Source organism: Bubalus kerabau, chromosome 6 (genome assembly GCF_029407905.1).
Source record: "Bubalus kerabau isolate K-KA32 ecotype Philippines breed swamp buffalo chromosome 6, PCC_UOA_SB_1v2, whole genome shotgun sequence".
NCBI classification, from domain to species: domain Eukaryota; kingdom Metazoa; phylum Chordata; class Mammalia; order Artiodactyla; family Bovidae; genus Bubalus; species Bubalus kerabau.
The window spans coordinates 75615346-75631770 of NC_073629.1; the positions used below are offsets into that span (position 1 = coordinate 75615346).

Below are 16425 nucleotides of genomic sequence, written 5' to 3' on the forward strand. Positions count from 1 at the left end.
ACTTTACCCCAAATCTACACAAAGGAATCCCATGAATACACATTCAAGCTATCACAAGGGAACAAGACATTTCATTGCTTGGTTTGAGACAGTTGGGAAAGAAAGGGGGCCTGGCACAGAGTAAGCACTAGCTATATTTAAGTTTCCTTTGATGGTAATATTATTACACTGTTACTACCATTCATATCATTGCTTTGCTGTAACAGGAAGGACCCCTCAAGGGTAATGATCTCACCACTGTAAAGGGAAGAATGAATTAGAAGTAGTTGGAATAAGGTTGTCAAATCCTCTTCCTTTTTCTTTATCTTGGAACTAGCTGGCTTGAAGGTAATTTATTCCCATCATTTAGTTAACAAGTGGACACAGAAATTAAGCATTTGAGTTTTAAGTTAGAATGGATTTGTGTCCCAGCTCTGTTGCTTATTAGGTGTATGATCTTGGATATCAAAAAATAAAACAAGGATCAGAGCTCAAAAATCAAAGCTGATTTTATTAATTGCCAGGCAAGGGAACATTCCCTGCTTACATGCAGAAGAAATTCACTTAGTAGCGCACTGGTAGGTGAGGTAGGGGGGAGGTCAGTGCCAAAAGGGGGTGGCAACAGGGCATCATGATGATCATGCTCATTAAAAATGAAAAATTTGCATTATGGAGAGGGTAGAATAAGTTCACAAGTCTGTGTACAATTGGGTAAGTCAAGTCCTATTATTCATGGGAAGGGAAGAATCTAATTCAGTCAAGTCTAGCCTTACCCTGATCAGGGTAACTCATGATTCATAGTTCTTAACAGCTTCAACTGGTTAGAACCCAGAAGTGGGGAAGCACAGCATTCAGCTGTGAATAATAGCTTTGGTGTGCATGCTCAGTCCTGTCCAATGCATGCTCAGTCATGTCTAACTCCGTGTGACCCCATAGACTGTAGCCGCCAGGCTCCTCTATCCATGGGGTTCTCCAGGCAAGAATACTGGAATGGATTGCCATTTCCTCCTTCAAGGGATCTTCCCAACCTGATATAGGGATCAAACATGGTCCTCCTATGTCTCCTGCATTGGCAGTTGGTTTATTTACCACTGAGCCAACTGGTAAATGAATAATAACTCTAGAGTTAAGTTCAGTTCAGTTGCTCAGTCTTGTCCGACTGTTTGAGACCCCATGACGGTAGCAGGCCAGGCTTCCCTGTCTGTCACCAAATCTTGGAGCTTGCTCAAACTCATGTCAATCGAGTTGGTGATGCCATCCAACCATCTCATCCTCTTTTGTCCCCTTCTCCTTCCTTCAGTCTTTTGAGTCTTTTCTAATGAGTCAGCTCTTTGCATCAGGTGGCCAAAGTATAGGAGCTTCAGCTTCAGCATCAGTCCTACCAATGAATAGGACTGATTTCCTTTATGATGGACTCATTTATCTCCTTGCAATCCAAGGGACTCTCAAGAGTCTTCTCCAACACCACAGTGCAAAAGCATCAATTCTTCGGCACTGAACTTTCTTCATAATCCAAATCTCACATCCATACATGACTACTGGAAAAGCCATAGCTTTGACTAGACAGACCTTTGGCGGCAAGGTAATGTCTCTGCTTTCTAATACGCTGTCTAGGTTGGTCATAACTTTTCTTCCAAGGAGCATGTGTCTTTTAATTTTATGGCTGCAGGCACCATCTGTAGTGATTTTGGAGCCCTCAAAATAAAGTCTCTCAATGTTTCCATTGTTTCCCCACCTATTTGCCATGAAGTGATGGGATGAGCAGATGCCATGATCTTAGTTTTCTGAATGTTGAGCTTTAAGCCAACTTTTCCACTCTCCTCTTTCACTTTCATCAAGAGGCTCTTTAGTTCTTTGCTTTCTGCCATAACGGTGGTGTCATCTACATATCTGAGGTTAGTGATATCTCTCCCAGCATTTGGTAATTCAGCTTGGGCTTCATCCAGCCTGGAATTTCACATGATGTATTCTGCATACTAGTTAAATAAGCAAGGTAACAATATAGAGCCTTGCTACTGCTACTGCTGCTAAGTCACTTCAGTCGTGTCCAAATCTGTGCGACCCCATAGATGGCAGCCCACCAGGCTCCCCCGTCCCTGGGATTCTCCAGGCAAGAACACTGGAGTGGGTTGCCATTTCCTTCTCCAATGCATGAAAGTAAAAAGTGAAAGTGAAGTCGCTCAGTCGTGTCCGACTCTTAGCGACCCCATGGACTTCCAGGCAAGAGTACTGGAGTGGGGTGCCATTGACTTCTCCGATAGAGCCTTGGGGCACTCTTTTTCCAATTTGGAATCACATGTTGTTCCATGTCCAGTTCTGACTGTTGCTTCTTGATATGCATATAGATTTCTCAGGAGGCAGATAAGGTGGTGGTTCATGTACTGTTGAAGCCGGCTTGGAGAATTTGAGTATTACTTTAAATTTTGTAGCATTACTTAAATTGAAGAAAGTAGGGAAAACCACTAGACCATTCAGGTATGACCTAAATCAAATCACTTATGATTATACAGTGAAAGTGACAAATAGATTCAAGGGATTAGATCTGATAAACAGAGTGCCTGAAGAACAATGGACGGAGGTGTGTGACATTGTACAGGAGGCAGTGATCAAGACCATCCTCAAGAAAAAAAAAATGCATAAAGGAAAATGGTTGTCTGAGGAGGCTTTACAAATAGCTGAGAAAAGAAGAGAAGTGAAAGGCAAAGGAGAAAAGGGAAGATATACCCATCTGAGTACAGAGTTCCAGAGAGTAACAAGGAGAGATAAGAAAGCCTTCCTCAGTGATCAATGCAAAGAAATAAAGGAAAACAATAGACTGGGAAAGATTAGAGATCTCTTGGATAAAATCAGAAATACCAAGGGTACATTTCATGCAAAGATGGGCACAATAAAGGACAACAATGGTATGGACCTAACAGAAGTAGAAGATATTAAGAAGAGGTGTCAAGAATACACAGAAGAACTATACAGAAAATATCTTCATGACCTATATAACTATTATGGTGTGATCACTCACCTAGAGCCCAGAATCTTGGAATGTGAAATCAAGTGGGCCTTAGGAAGTGTCACTATGAACAAAGCTAGTGGAGGTGATGGAATTCCAGTTGAGCTATTTCAAATCCTAAAAGATGATGCTGTGAAAGTGCTGCACTCAACATGCCAGCAAATTTGGAAAACTCAGCAGTGGTCACAGGACTAGAAAAGTTGTTTTCATTCCAATCCCAAAGAAAGGCAATGCCAAAGAATGTTCAAGCTACTGCACAATTGCACTCATCTCACACACTAGCAAAGTAATGCATAGGATTTGTTAAATGCTCAGGATTTGTTAAATAGCATTAGTCTTCCAACAACATGGCTCAAATTCCAATTACCTTGGGATATCAGTTGTGAAATTGTTAGTCACTCAGTTGTGTGTGACTCTTTGCGACTGCATGGAGTTTAGCTCTTGGACTGTAGCCCATGAACTATAGCCTTCCAGGCATGGAATTTTCCAGGCAATACTACTAGAGTGGGTAGCCATTCCCTTATCCAGGAGATCTTTCTGAACCAGGGATTAAACTTGGTTCTTCTGCATTGCAGGCAGATTCTTTACTGTCTGAGACACTAGGGAAGGTCTATATTAACTGTGAATAACTACATGAAGTAAAAGCTTTGCTGCTAACTCTTCAGCCCACAGATCACAATGTAAATAACAGACGTGCATCATGATCAGTGATGAGTCTCATTACTCTTTTCAGTCTGTCATTGATCAGCCTCTGTGCATCTGCTCTTCAGTTCACATATGGACAGTAAATCCTGTAGTTGTGTTGCCTTCTTGTCAATCAGCTGTGAAGAGATACCATCGGCACCAAAATTTAGCATTTAAAGCACTACTCCTGTTGGGTAATGCTCTTGGTCATCCTAAGTTTCTTGGGGATTTAAATGAAAATATGAAAATTTGCTTTCTATCACCAAGAACAACTTCATTAATTCAACTGGTGGACCAAGTTGTTATTTCAATTTTGAAAGCCTATTATCTTACACACATTTTGGAATAAGTTTTGATGCTACAACTGGAGATCAGACAGTTTCTTTGGCTGAGTTTTAGAAGAAATACGACACAAAGCATTTAATTGAAAATATGCATGCATCATGGGAGGAAGTAACAGCAAGTAATATGGATGCAGTATAGCAGAAACTTTCAGCACAATGTGCAAATAACACTTAGGATTTGAACTGAACATATGTGGGATTATAGAAGAAACAGCTGACTATGGGAATGCTTGCCATTATTCAAGAGCCTTTAGATCTGCTGCCAGAGGAGCTTAGTGAAGGAAAACTTGTTGACATCAAGGAGGAAAGTCGTTGTAATGAAAAGGATGATGTCCCAGAGGAAGTGACCCCGGCAATAAACTTTACATTAAAGAAACTTTTAGAGATATTTCATGGTGTTGAAAGCACGAAGGATAGAAGTTTGGAAGCTGCTCCAAGCTTAAAAGAGGATGACATTTCACTGATGCATAGAAAGGATGTCCACTCTGAATTATGACTCACATGATGAAAACAAGGCAAGTACTGTTAAAAGTAATTTTGATAGTTGTTTTTTTTTTTTTTTTTTCACAAAAAACCCACTTTAATTCTTAATGCTCCTAATGTTTACAATGATGGTACATTAAATACATGTTGGTTTTATTATTTTTCCATTTTTCCAATATATTGATAACCAACAGTAACAGTATTTGATGTTTTGAAAGGGTTTAAAGATCCTTCATGAAAACTATCATAATTTTTCTCATTGATTAAAAAGATTATTTTGTACAGTTTCAGTGTGCATGGTTGTTTTCATAGTCCCCACAACAATGTAAAGTGAGCACTTCCTGAAATAAAAAGATAATATTTTTACTGGATCATGGGCTGTGTTGAATTAATAATTTATACCCTGAAATTATTTTACACCTTTGTGTTACAAAGAAAACTATTAGGTGCAAAACACACATCCTTCAATTATCTCTGAAATTCAAAGGATTCAAACTCAAAATATAACATTCCAACTGACTTTACTGATGGCTGTCCTGCTATAAATCACCTAAAGTATTTTATTACAGGATCCTGAGTACAGTTGTACCATATTACTCACATGATCACTGGTATCCAAAGGATAGACCAAAATAAGTGAAATAAGTCTGACAGAGAAAGACAAAGATTTTATGATTGCACTTGTATGTGAAATTTAAAAATAAGCAAAAAAGTGAAAAAATAACCAAGCTCATAGATACAGTGAGCAAATTGGTGTTTACCAGAGGTGGGGTTAGGCAAGTAGGAAAAATGGGTGAAAGTGATCAAAAGGAACCAACTCTGAGTTATAAAATAAATAAATCATGACGAGCTAATATAGCACTGTGCTGTTGTTTAGTTGCTAAGTCATGTCTCTTTTGTGCCCCCATGGACTGTAACCTCCTAGGCTCCTCTGTCTGTGGGATTCTCCAGGCAAGAATACTGGAGTGGGTTCCCATCTTCTCCTCTGAGGGATCTTCCGGACCCAGGGATTGAACCTGCATCTCCTATGGCTCCTGCATTGCAGGCAGATTCTTTACTGTTGAGCCACCAGGGATTTGTAACTATATATGGTGACAGATGTTAACTAGACTTATTGTAGTAACCATTTTGCAGTATATACAAATATCAAATCATCCTGTAGCACACCAAAACTGCATTGTTTGTGCATAAAAAAGACAAAAACCTATCTTTTTAAAGAAGTTTTTTCTATTGTCTATAATAGTGCACAATGAAAGTAAAAACAAGCTACAAAGAAGTGTAGAATACTTTAAAAAAGTGCTTTCCAGGGAATTCCCTGGTGGTCCAGTGGTTAGGACTCCATGTTTTCACTGCAAGGGTATGGGTTCAACCCCTGATTGGGGAACCAAGATCCCACAAACAGCATGACCAAAAAACCCAAACAAACAAAACACACAGCAGTACTTCCCAATCTTTTGCGTGCATATGGATCCCCAGGTGAACTTGTTAAAATGCAGATTCAGATGTAATGATTTGGAATGGGGCCTAGATTCTGTGTTTGTAACAAGCTCCTGAGTAATACAGAAGTTGCTGGTCTTGGGACCACACATTTTTAAAGTCCTTTGCTAATATTTCAAGGATAACATGAAACACACACACAAAATATGTCAATGACAGCTAAAATCCATGTATACATATTACAAGAGTTGTGTTGGTAAAATTTTGCCTTCGACCACATGTCAATCCTATAGACACTATTGGAGGCAGTAATGCTTGATGTTAAACAACAATACTGACTTAGTGTTCTAAAACTGTTCTCTAAATCTAAAACTACATTGTTCTCTAGTTCAGTCTCCATGAATTAGTGTTGGATGAGAAGATATTGCCCTTCTCAGGGTATCATTTGAGGTTATTATTAACCCTCAGTTACTGAGCTAATGAGGAAGCACGATTATGACTGTATTACATAGATAATGTATAATTTCACTTTAACTTCATGTATGACCATTAGAAACCATCAGATGCCATTAAATCTTCTATTATGCAGGTGGTAATAAACATAAAAGTAAATGACTTTGGGCTTCACTTTCTTTGTTCACTTTTAACTCAATAGAAGTAATGTTGGGGATGAGAAAAATGTTGAGACAGGCTTGCATAGTCACTTAATAGTTGAGTGCACTTCATCTACTTATTAATCCCTGTGTTCTCATCTATAAAATTGGTTTATAATGCCTGTTGTATGGAGTATCAGGGATGATTCAAGGTATGCTACCTTGCTAGCACGGGGATGCCAAGGTGGTGCTAGTGGTAAAGAACTTGCTTGCCAATGCAGGAGACATAAGAGACTTGGGTTCAATCCCTGGGTTGGAAAGATACCCTGGAGGAGGGCATGACAACCCACTCTAGTATTCTTGCCTGTAGAATCCCATAGACAGAGGAGCCTGGCGGGCTACAGTTCATGGGGTTGCAAATAGTCGGACACGACTGAAGTGACTCAGCATGCATGCACCTTGCTACCATACTGATTTTGGACTTCTCAGCTTTCAGAATTTAGAGTAATAAATGTCTGCTGTTTTAGCCACTCATGTATGGTTATTTTGTTATGGCAGTCTGAGCAGAATAATGCATTATTCCATTATTATATTATTACTATATATAATATATATATAATGACAATGCATTATTATATTTTGTATATAAGTATTAACATTTTGTTTTTAAGAACTGGATGTTTCACTCATGTTATATTACGAATCCTCACACAGATAAACATAAGCAAGGATCAATAAAGAAATGTCTTTTTGCTTATTATTGTTGATGACTATCATGATTTGTTGAAGGCTATCTAACATAGATGGGGAAACAGTGGAAACAGTGTCAGACTTTATTTTTCTGGGCTCCAAAATCACTGCAGATGGTGACTGCAGCCATGAAATTCTAAGACGCTTACTCCTTGGAAGGAAAGTTATGACCAACCTAGATAGCATATTCAAAAGCAGAAACATTACTTTGCCAACAAAGGTTTGTCTAGTCAAGGCTATGGTTTTTCCTATGGTCATGTATGGATGTGAGAGTTGGACTGTTAAGAAGGCTGAGCGCCGAGGAATTGATGCTTTTGAACTGTGGTGTTGGAGAAGACTCTTGAGAGTCCCTTGGACTGCAAGGAGATCCAACCAGTCCATTCTGAAGGAGATCAGCCCTGGGATTTCTTTGGAAGGAATGATGCTAAAGCTGAAACTCCAGTACTTTGGCCACCTCATGTGAAGAGTTGACTCATTGGAAAAGACTGATGCTGGGAGGGATTGGGGGCAGAAGAAGAAGGGGATGACAGAGGATGAGATGGCTGGATGGCATCACTGACTCGATGGACGTGAGTCTGAGTGAACTCCGGGAGTTGGTGATGGACAGGGAGGCCTGGCGTGCTGTGATTCATGGGGTCGCAAAGAGTCGGACACGACTGAGTGACTGATCTGATCTGATCTCTGATCTAACATTAAGTCTGACAATAACCTCTAAGATGTATTATTACTTCCCTTTTACAGATGAGAAAACTGCAGCTCTGAGATGTGATTTGACATGCCCAAGTTCAATTAGTTAATGAATGGAGAAGCCAGTCTACTTCCAAGGTTTGCAAATATTTCCCCATGAAGGGATTAAACATATTCAAGACATGTTATCAACCATTAAGGAACGCATATTCTAGTTGGGAAGGCATATTATATTGGAAAATTATATTTCATATTATAATATCAAATTATAAATTTGATATTATAATTGAAAAGTTAAATGATGATACAAAAGATAAATAAGAGACCAACATAAGAAATGGGAAAATATTACATTAGTGTTCTCTAACTTGTGTAAAGAGTTCCCTAAACTTATTTGTCCATGAAGCTTATTTTTATGTCATACCTATTAAAATCTCAAGTAATGACTATTTGGAGGAATTAAGTTTAGAAAATACTGGTTCATTTAGTAGGTATACTGAGCTTTGAATTTAGAGGAAGCTGCAGTGGTCTGGGTGGGCAGAAGGAGAAGAATTAAGTAGCAAAACAAGTAAACGTATTTTTTGAATCCAAATACCCCCAATTTGATTTGTCAATAACGCTTTACCTTATTAGATTTTATTTTTAAGAAGCATTTTTTAACATAAGTTAAATAAATGTGAGTACTTCCCATTTAATTCTCACAACATTCTCATGAGGTAGGCATTATTATGATTTCCATTTTACTGAGGAGGAATCTAAGGTTATAAACCCAATAGTACTTTGAAAAGCCAGATTTTGGACCCAAAAGGTCTGGCTCCAGAGCCAAAGCAGCCAACCATTATGCAAGCTTGTTTAAGGGAGCTTTGTTTTAAACCAGCATCACAATGGAATAGGGTTTGAGAAGACAGTTATCTGATAGCTGTTTAAGAAGCTGAATCTAGATATTGGTTCTTAAACTTTAGCATGCATCAGAAACCCTGGAACATCTTGTTAACACACAGATTGCTGGTCTGATGATCAGAGTTTCTGATTCAATAGATCTGAGATTGAGAATTTGCACTTCTAACAAGTTCCCCTGGTTTCCCTGGTGGCTCAGCTGGTAAAGAATCTGCCTGCAATGCAGGAGACCTGGGTTTGATCCCTGGGTTGGGAAGATCCCCTGGAGAAGGGAAAGGCTACCCACTCCAGTATTCTGGGCTGGAGAATTACATGGACTACAGTCCATGGTGTCACAAAGAGCTGGACATGACTGAGCGTGTCCAACTCTTTACACAAGTTAGACAACACTAATGTGATATTTTTCCATTTCTTATGTTGGTTTCTTATTTATCTTTTGTATCATCATTTAACTTTTCAATTATAATATCAAATTTATAATTTGATATTAAATTAATTTGATATATTATAATTATAAAATAATAATTAATTTGATATTATTACATTATATATAATATAATATTATTATATTATATATAATATCAAATTAATTTGATATTATAATATATTATAATTTGATATAATATAAAATAATATAATTTTATATAACTATAAAATTTGATATATAATTTGATATTATAATATTATTATATTATAATTTGATACAATATAAAATATTATAAAATTATATAAAATTATGTGATTTATATAATTATATAATTATAATTAATTTGATATTATAAATATATTATTATATTATATATAATATCAAATTAATTTGATATTATAATATTATATTGTAATTTGATATCAAATTAATTTGATATTATAATATCAAAACCTATCTGAATGCAGAGTTCCAAAGAATAGCAAAAAGAGATAAGAAAGCCTTCCTCAGTGATCAATGCAAAGAAATAGAGGAAAACAACAGAATGGGAAAGACTAGAGATCTCTTCAAGAAAATCAGAGATACCAAGCGAACATTTCATGCAAAGATGGGCTCGATAAAGGACAGAAATGGTATGGACCTAACAGAAGCAGAAGATATTAAGAAGAGGTGGCAAGAATTAACAGAAGAATTGTACAAAAAAGATCTTCATGACCCAGATAATCACGATGGTGTGATCACTCACTAGAGCCAGACGTCCTGGAATGCGAACTCAAGTGGGCCTTAGAAAGCATTACTACGAACAAAGCTAGTGCAGGTGATGGAATTCTAGTTGAGCTATTTCAAATCCTGAAAGATGATGCTGTGAAAGTGCTGCACTCAATGTGCCAGCAAATTTGGAAAACTTGGCAGTGGCCACAGGACTGGAAAAGGTCAGTTTTCATTCCAATCCCAAAGAAAGGCAATGCCAAAGAATGCTCAAACTACCGCACAATTGCACTCATCTCACATGCTAGTAAAGTAATGCTCAAAATTCTCCAAGCTTGGCTTCAGCAATACGTGAACCGTGAACTTCCTGATGTTCAAGCTGGTTTTAGAAAAGGCAGAGGAACCAGAGATCAAATTTCCAACATCACCTGGATCATGGACAAAGCAAGAGAGTTCCAGAAAAACATCTATTTCTGCTTTATTGACTATGCCAAAGCCTTTGACTGTGTGGATCACAATAAACTGTGGAAAATTCTGAAAGAGATGGGAATACCAGACCACCTGACCTGCCTCTTGAGAAATCTGTATGCAGGTCAGGAAGCAACAGTTAGAACTGGACATGGAACAACAGACTGTTTCCAAATAGGAAAAGGAGTATGTCAAGGCTGTATATTGTCACCATGCTTATTTAACTTATATGCACAGTACATCATGAGAAACGCTGGGCTGGATAAAGCACAAACTGGAATCAAGATTACCGGGAGAAATATAAATAACCTCAGATATGCAGATGACATCACCCTTATGGCAGAAAGTGAAGAGGAACTAAAAAGCCTCTTGATGAAAGTGAAAGTGGAGAGTGGAAAAAGTTGGCTTAAAGCTCAACATTCAGAAAACGAAGATCATGGCATCTGGTCCCTTCACTTCATGGGAAATAGATGGGGAAACAGTGGAAATAGTGTCAGACTTTATTTTTTTGGGCTCCAAAATCACTGCAGATGGTGACTGCAGCCATGAAATTAAAAGACACTTACTCCTTGGAAGGAAAGTTATGACCAACCTAGATAGCGTATTCAAAAGCAGAGACATTACTTTGCCAACAAAGGTTTGTCTAGTCAAGGCTATGGTTTTTCCTGTGGTCATGTATGGATGTGAAAGTTGGACTGTGAAGAAAGCTGAGCGCCAAAGAATTGATGCTTTTGAACTGTGGTGTTGGAGAAGATTCTTGAGAGTCCCTTGGACTGCAAGGAGATCCAACCAGTCCATTCTGAAGGAGATCAGACCTGGGATTTCTTTGGAAGGAATGATGCTAAAGCTGAAACTCTAGTACTTTGGCCACCTCATGCGAAGAGTTGACTCATTGGAAAAGACTCTGATGCTGGGAGGGATTGGGGGCAGGAGGAGAAGGGGACGACAGAGGATGAGATGGCAGGATGGCATCACTGACTCGATGGACGTGAGTCTGAGTGAACTCCGGGAGTTGGTGATGGACAGGCAGGCCTGGTGTGCTGCGATTTATGGGGTCTCAAAGAGTCAGACATGACTGAACTGAACTGAACTGAACAAGTTCCCCGTTGGAGTTGATGATGTTGATCAGGGACCACATATTGAGAATCACCAGTCTACACTAGACTATGGGAAGAATTGAATATTAGTGTGAAGGAATTTGGGTTTTATCAAATGAAGTATGTGTGTGTGTGTGTGTGTGTGTGTGTGTGTGTGTATGCTCTCTGAGTTTAACACTCTAAGTTTTTAACTGGAATAACTTTACATCTTAAGAAGTACACTGGGGATTCAATAAAAGGAAATCTCCTGTTTACTCTATTGCCCAGCCCCCAAGTTCTCCTCCCAAAGTGACATACATTTCTAGTTCTCTGTGTATCTTTCTGTGATTAGAGAATAGAGGGAAGCACAGTTTTTAGCATTCAGGTACATAGAATGCTTATTTTCTTGTCATTATAGCAGTCTAGTAAGTGGACTACTGGAATTTACCATCTAGGGTATTAATGTTATATAAACTAAACATCTAGATCAAAGAATTAGAATTTTAGACATAGGCGGAAACTACAAATGAAGAAACTAAGCCACTGAGAATTTAAATACTTGTCCAAGTTCACATAGTTAAGTGGCATAATGAGGAATCACACCCATGCTGTTGAACTCTAAAGCCAGTGCTCCTTGCATTATCCCTCAGCACTCAGAGGCCCACAGGAAAGAAGTGATTTATCCAGCTTTGCATAGTTATCAAATTTTCTGATTCCAGTCTTTCCCTTTGACCATATGCTATGATGGAATGACTTCTTAAAATATCCATTCAAATTTTTGAGCTTTCATTGTTTTTCTCCAAAACTACGAAGCTAACAGAGAGAAGGCTTAGTGTAGTTTCTCTTCCTGTGGAAGATCCTTTGCCCTTAGAGCACTGGAGCTCTTAAATAACCAAATATTGCAAAATTGTGACTCAACTATTTCATATATTAAGAAGCATCATAGATCAATTAACAGTTTAGCTTTGAGATCTGATAACTTCTCTCAGCCTTTGTTTCTGCATCTGTTAATGGGGAGAAAATGATACACATTGAATAGTGTTGATGGGGTCTTTACATAAGAATACATATAAAACACCAAACATGGTAGCTGGCACAATGTGAACACAAACAAAAAGTTGTTTATTACTATTTTCATTGCACATTCAGTTCTTAGAATGGCTGGAACTCCTAGGCACAACTTAAGATTTGACAACAAAAATAACCAATTTTACAAGTCATTTGGCACAAAAGTCATGGAATCTATTTTAGCTGTGAAGACAGCTGAATTCTTTCAGCAATTTTTACAGTTGGACTATTAAAAATCACCAAGGTAAGTTTAATCTATGAAACATTCTATATGCAGAATGAGAATATTTTTGCTCACTGCAGCTGATCTTAATATTTTGGTGAGCAGAGTTCTAGATAGAATGTCTCATAATAAAATAAGACTCTGAAACTCTGAAATTGAAACTCTAACCCTTTGGCCACCTGATGCAAAGGGGTGATGGACACCTGAGGCTGACTCATTGGAAAAGACCCTGATGCTGGGAAAGATTGAAGGCAGGAGGAGAAGGGGATGACAGAAGATGAGATGGTTGGATGGCCTCACTGCCTCAATGGACATGAGTTTGAGCAAACTCCTGGAGATAGTGAAGGACAGGGAAGACTGGTGTGATGCAGTCCATAGGTTGCAGAGTCAGACACAACTGAGCGACTGAACAACAACAATAACTATTCCACCACTTACAAAATACTTTCTGCATGTGACCTGGGGTGACATTAAATAGTATTTATCTCTAGTCTTGAGCTAAACCTCTGATCTATCAGTTCTGAATTCCCTAAGGAAAGCAAAGCCACTGTATCATTATCATTTTTACTTAATGAAGATTGTTTATCAAGGTGTACTATAAAAGTTTAGATTTGGCTTACGTTTTGCACAAGTGCTCCACTGAAGTGAGAATGTAAGTGAGAAAATGGCTGTCATAATTTTACCAACCAAAAAATGTATTGCAGAACTGAAATTTTCAAAATTTTTCATTTTAGGACCATTTTACACTCTTAACAGTCATTGATAACCCTAAAGTACTTTTGTTTATATGGGTTATATCTATTGGTATCTATTATATTATAAATTTAAAAAGGCATTTAAAAATAATTATTTATTATTCAGCCTTAAATAACAATAATAAATCCATGACATGTTAATGTAGGTGACATATTTTTATAAAAGTATCTATGTTTCCAAAACAGAAACATTTAGTGAGAAGAGTGACATTGCTTTATTTTTTCAAATCTCTCCAATGTTTAGATTAATAGAAGGTAACTGGATTCTCATATCTGCTTTTGTATTCAATATGCTGTTGTATATTATTCTGATTAAGTTATATATATATATACATATATATATATATATATATATATATTCCAATCTCACATAGATATGTAGTTGGAAAAGGGAGGGAGGAGTATTTTCACAGTCTTTTTGAATAATTGTGACTATTCTTTGATACTATACGAAAACTCAACAAGTGGTGGTTTTTTAGGGGATACAGTAATTGCAATATGGAATCTAAAATACATCAGTGAACTTTCCTTACTCTTCATACCAATACATTAACATCAACTAATCCTTTTGCACTTTGAATGAGTCTGGTTTTCATGTGTGAGTTTGTAGCTCATGCAGTGGTCATGGAAAATGTTGCTCTACAGAATTAAACAGATTTTCCAAATGTTGATGCATTTCATTTCACAGACAACCTCAATAAATCACATTCATTATCACACCAGCGATATCAGAAAGCCTTTAAATGTATTGAAGCCATCAAACTTACAGTGGCAGATACAAATTTTTCAAAATTCCAACTTTTGCTTGATAGCTCAAATTTCACTGTTGGCAACAAATACTGTCAGTTGTTGTCCTTGAAGTAACAAAGCTCACTTTGTTCATTTTTGAGAAAATGTCTACCAAATACCCAAGTCTGACTAACCACAGTTTGTCAGGCATTCTTCCTTTTTTAAAAATAGGCTTTAATTTTATAGCCGTTTTAGGTTCACAGCAAACCTGAGCAGAAGGTAGAGATTTCTCATAGGTTTCCTACTGCTTTTTTTATTCTCCTTTTATTGCAATAAAATATAGTATAGTCTATTTCCCTAACATTTCCATTCATGGCTTTATATGAATATCAAAATATCAAATTGTAGACTTTAAATATATGCAATTTATTGTACACCAATCATGTCTAATAAAACTGTTTTTTTTTAAAAAAGCTTTCTCCCCACCCCAAGTATACCCAAATCTGTTAAAATGTGGATTTATATAATTTTTTACATGAAATGTGGGACAAGATTCCTATAAAATTGCCTTACATAATTTTAAAATGAAGATAGCTTATGGATTTCTCACTTTTGTTGTAAACAAAATAATTCCAATGAAACATTGATAATAGCATACATACATTTCTTCAAGAACTGTAAATCAAACATTAATGACAACATAAAATTAGAAATAAATCACTTTCAGATAAATGGAATATATTTTTTTCTTAAAAGGCAACAATGATCTTTTACCTTGAAGCTTTTTATGCAAGCTAAAACATGTTTATTTCCTTAAGTCTAAAAATACGTTAATGGAGAAGGAAATGGCAACCCACTTCAGTATTCTTGCCTGGAGAATCCCAGGGACAGAGGAGCTTGGTGGGCCTCCGTCTGTGGGGTCGCACAGAGTCGGACACGACTGATGCGACTTAGCAGCAGCAGCAGCATAGAACTGGGAGGCTGGGAATGGATGGCTAGGGAGGTGACAGCTTAAAGATATGGGTTTCTTTTTGAGATGAAAATGTTCTAAATGGTGATGGTTGCATATATCTGTGAATATGTCTAAAAACCATTGAATCATATGCTTTAAATGGGTGCATTGTATGATGTCAATTATATCTCAATAAAAACTTTTTTAGGTTTAAAAAAATAAAAATACATTGCTGCTGCTGCTGCTGCTGCTGTTGCTTCAGTTGTGTTCGACTCTGTGCGACCCTATAGAGGGCAGCCCACCAGGCTCCCCCGTCCCTGGGATTCTCCAGGCAAGAACACTGGAGTGGGTTGCTATTTCCTTCTCCAATGCAGGAAAGTGAAAAGTGAAAGTGAAAACTGAAAGTGAAGTCGCTCAGTCGTGTCCAACTCTTAGCGACCCCATGGACTGTGGCCTACCAGGGTCCTCCGTCCATGGGATTTTCCAGGCAAGAGTACTGGAGTGGGGTGCCATTGCCTTCTCCGAAAAATACATTAAGTTTCTATAAATATCAAATTTTACTAACAGTGTAATGGTAACATATACATAATGCAGATCTTTTAAAAATTGATTTCATTTTGTAAGACATTCAAGTGAAGTTAGAGCTGCTACTCAGTCAAAAGCATCCAAATTAGTAGTATCTGGAAAATTACAGGCAATGATATAATTGAAGGTCTGGGTAATCACTTTGCTTGTGAAAGGGCAATGGTCAAGTATTTTTTATCATATTATATAGTTGGGTGTCAATGTAATGTTCACATATAAAACTAAATTGATATACACAAATATATAAGTAAATAAAATGTGGTCTAAAACGAGTTTAAATATGAACAAAATTGTTGAGATCTCCAGTGGAAAATGTGTTAAAGTAGAAAACTCAATATATTCTTTTGTCTCTGGCTTTAGAGAAGCAGACTGGTATGAAACTTTGGTACTTACTTTCCAATTGTATTGGGTAGTATCGTAAGTTGATTGTCATCTACTTTTAGAGTAGTTAGTTTTTTCAACAACCCTAAAACAGAGAAGATGTATTAATACACAAGAACAGATTACTGACAGAAAATACAATATATAAAATACAATATACATCACAATATAATTGTGATGAATGTTTGTCATGAT

At 37.2% G+C, this 16425-nt stretch overlaps 1 protein-coding gene across 3 annotated transcripts in view; it reads right to left on the minus strand.

The window, feature by feature from the left end:
• Positions 1-16425, minus strand: part of LRRC7 (leucine rich repeat containing 7) — a 433465-nt gene that overhangs the window by 128049 nt on the left and 288991 nt on the right. For all 3 annotated transcript variants that reach the window (XM_055585502.1, XM_055585503.1, XM_055585504.1), the window contains one exon: positions 16243-16315. In XM_055585502.1, coding sequence (XP_055441477.1) covers positions 16243-16315 — 73 coding nt within the window. The remainder of the gene's footprint in view (positions 1-16242; positions 16316-16425) is intronic.